Raw genomic sequence first — 1,229 nt, forward strand, 5'->3', positions numbered from 1 at the left:
AAATTGTTTCATTTTGTTTCTGGTCACTTTCCTTGATTTGTTATGTTCCCCACTTACTTATATCTACCCCTTCTTTCATAAGTTCTTTCAATAAATTACTAAAAGCAGCTTTCCTAGAATGTTCTAGAATACCTTAATTTCAATTTTTTTGTTACCTACCCAATTCATATATTCTTGTTACATTCTCCCTCTCACTGTACCACATTGCAATTTCCACAAAAGCAAATTCATTTTAGTACTGATTAGACTACAATCAAACATGACCATAGCTTACACTGATCTACATAACACGTACAACAAACACAACTTACAAATTAAGACGACATGTATAGAAAAACCACTCAACTTTTCTCTGGGAACTCCACTCCCCGACAATATTACATCTAATTAATTTCTTTATATATAGATGACATACTCTTCCCTGCTATTCATTCCATCACCTGTCATCAAACCCTAATTATACACACAGTGCTATTCATTCCATCATGATTTCCAGAATCGTAATCTCAACTGTAGCTTGGTTCGCCGCCGGTATAAGCATTTGACCCATCCTCTAGTTGTCCTTTAATGCGACAGAAAACAAATGCATTCTGCAAAAGTTTAAAGAAAAAAGAAATGTTCATGAATATAACAATATATTCTCAGGGTAAATAATCAAAAGCAAATTAATAAGAAACAATATGATCAATAAACTTATAATGCCTGATAAGAAGTGGCGTTGTTGGAATGGTATTCATGTATAATCCAGTCGGTCTTCACCGCTTTAGAACCACGTCCTTTGTAGAAAACCAAAGTCGTTTGCTTCCCAATCTCATTCTCTTCGCATTCGTCCCAAACACGACGATCATTACACGTCACTTTCCAGTAACCACCCTTGGTTGTTCTTTTGGTCCCTTTACCGTTGGCATACTTGCAAGGTGTACTGAAAAAGTACCACTCTTCATCATCTAACAGCGCTGAAAGCTCTACATGCAGCATCAAAATAACAATCAATGAATGGATAAATAATATGAAATATAAACGGACTGTGCATGTGGTGATCAACACTTACGAGGCAATTCCCAAGGCTCGAATTTGCAAATATCAACTTCGTTAACTACGTTGTGAGGAATATTAAGGCGAGCCATCTTTCTTTCCAGATAATACGTGATAATTTCTTCATCAGTTGGGTGGAATCTGTGTCCCAGCAATTGAACATCAAAATTGCTCATTTCTTCTTTCAATTCAAT

At 35.8% G+C, this 1,229-nt stretch overlaps 1 protein-coding gene across 1 annotated transcript; it reads right to left on the reverse strand.

The window, feature by feature from the left end:
* Positions 1-506: 506 nt before the first annotated feature.
* On the reverse strand, positions 507-1,229 carry LOC116108935 (NAC domain-containing protein 45-like). The gene is made up of 3 exons (XM_031395171.1): positions 1,052-1,229; positions 703-965; positions 507-590 (listed from the first exon to the last, which is right to left on the reverse strand). The coding sequence occupies exons 1-3, from the start codon at positions 1,209-1,211 to the stop codon at positions 507-509; spliced, it is 507 nt and encodes a 168-aa protein (XP_031251031.1). The 5' UTR covers positions 1,212-1,229.

This window comes from Pistacia vera, unplaced genomic scaffold, assembly GCF_008641045.1.
Source record: "Pistacia vera cultivar Batoury unplaced genomic scaffold, PisVer_v2 Contig570, whole genome shotgun sequence".
In the NCBI taxonomy this organism is placed as follows: Eukaryota; Viridiplantae; Streptophyta; class Magnoliopsida; order Sapindales; family Anacardiaceae; genus Pistacia; species Pistacia vera.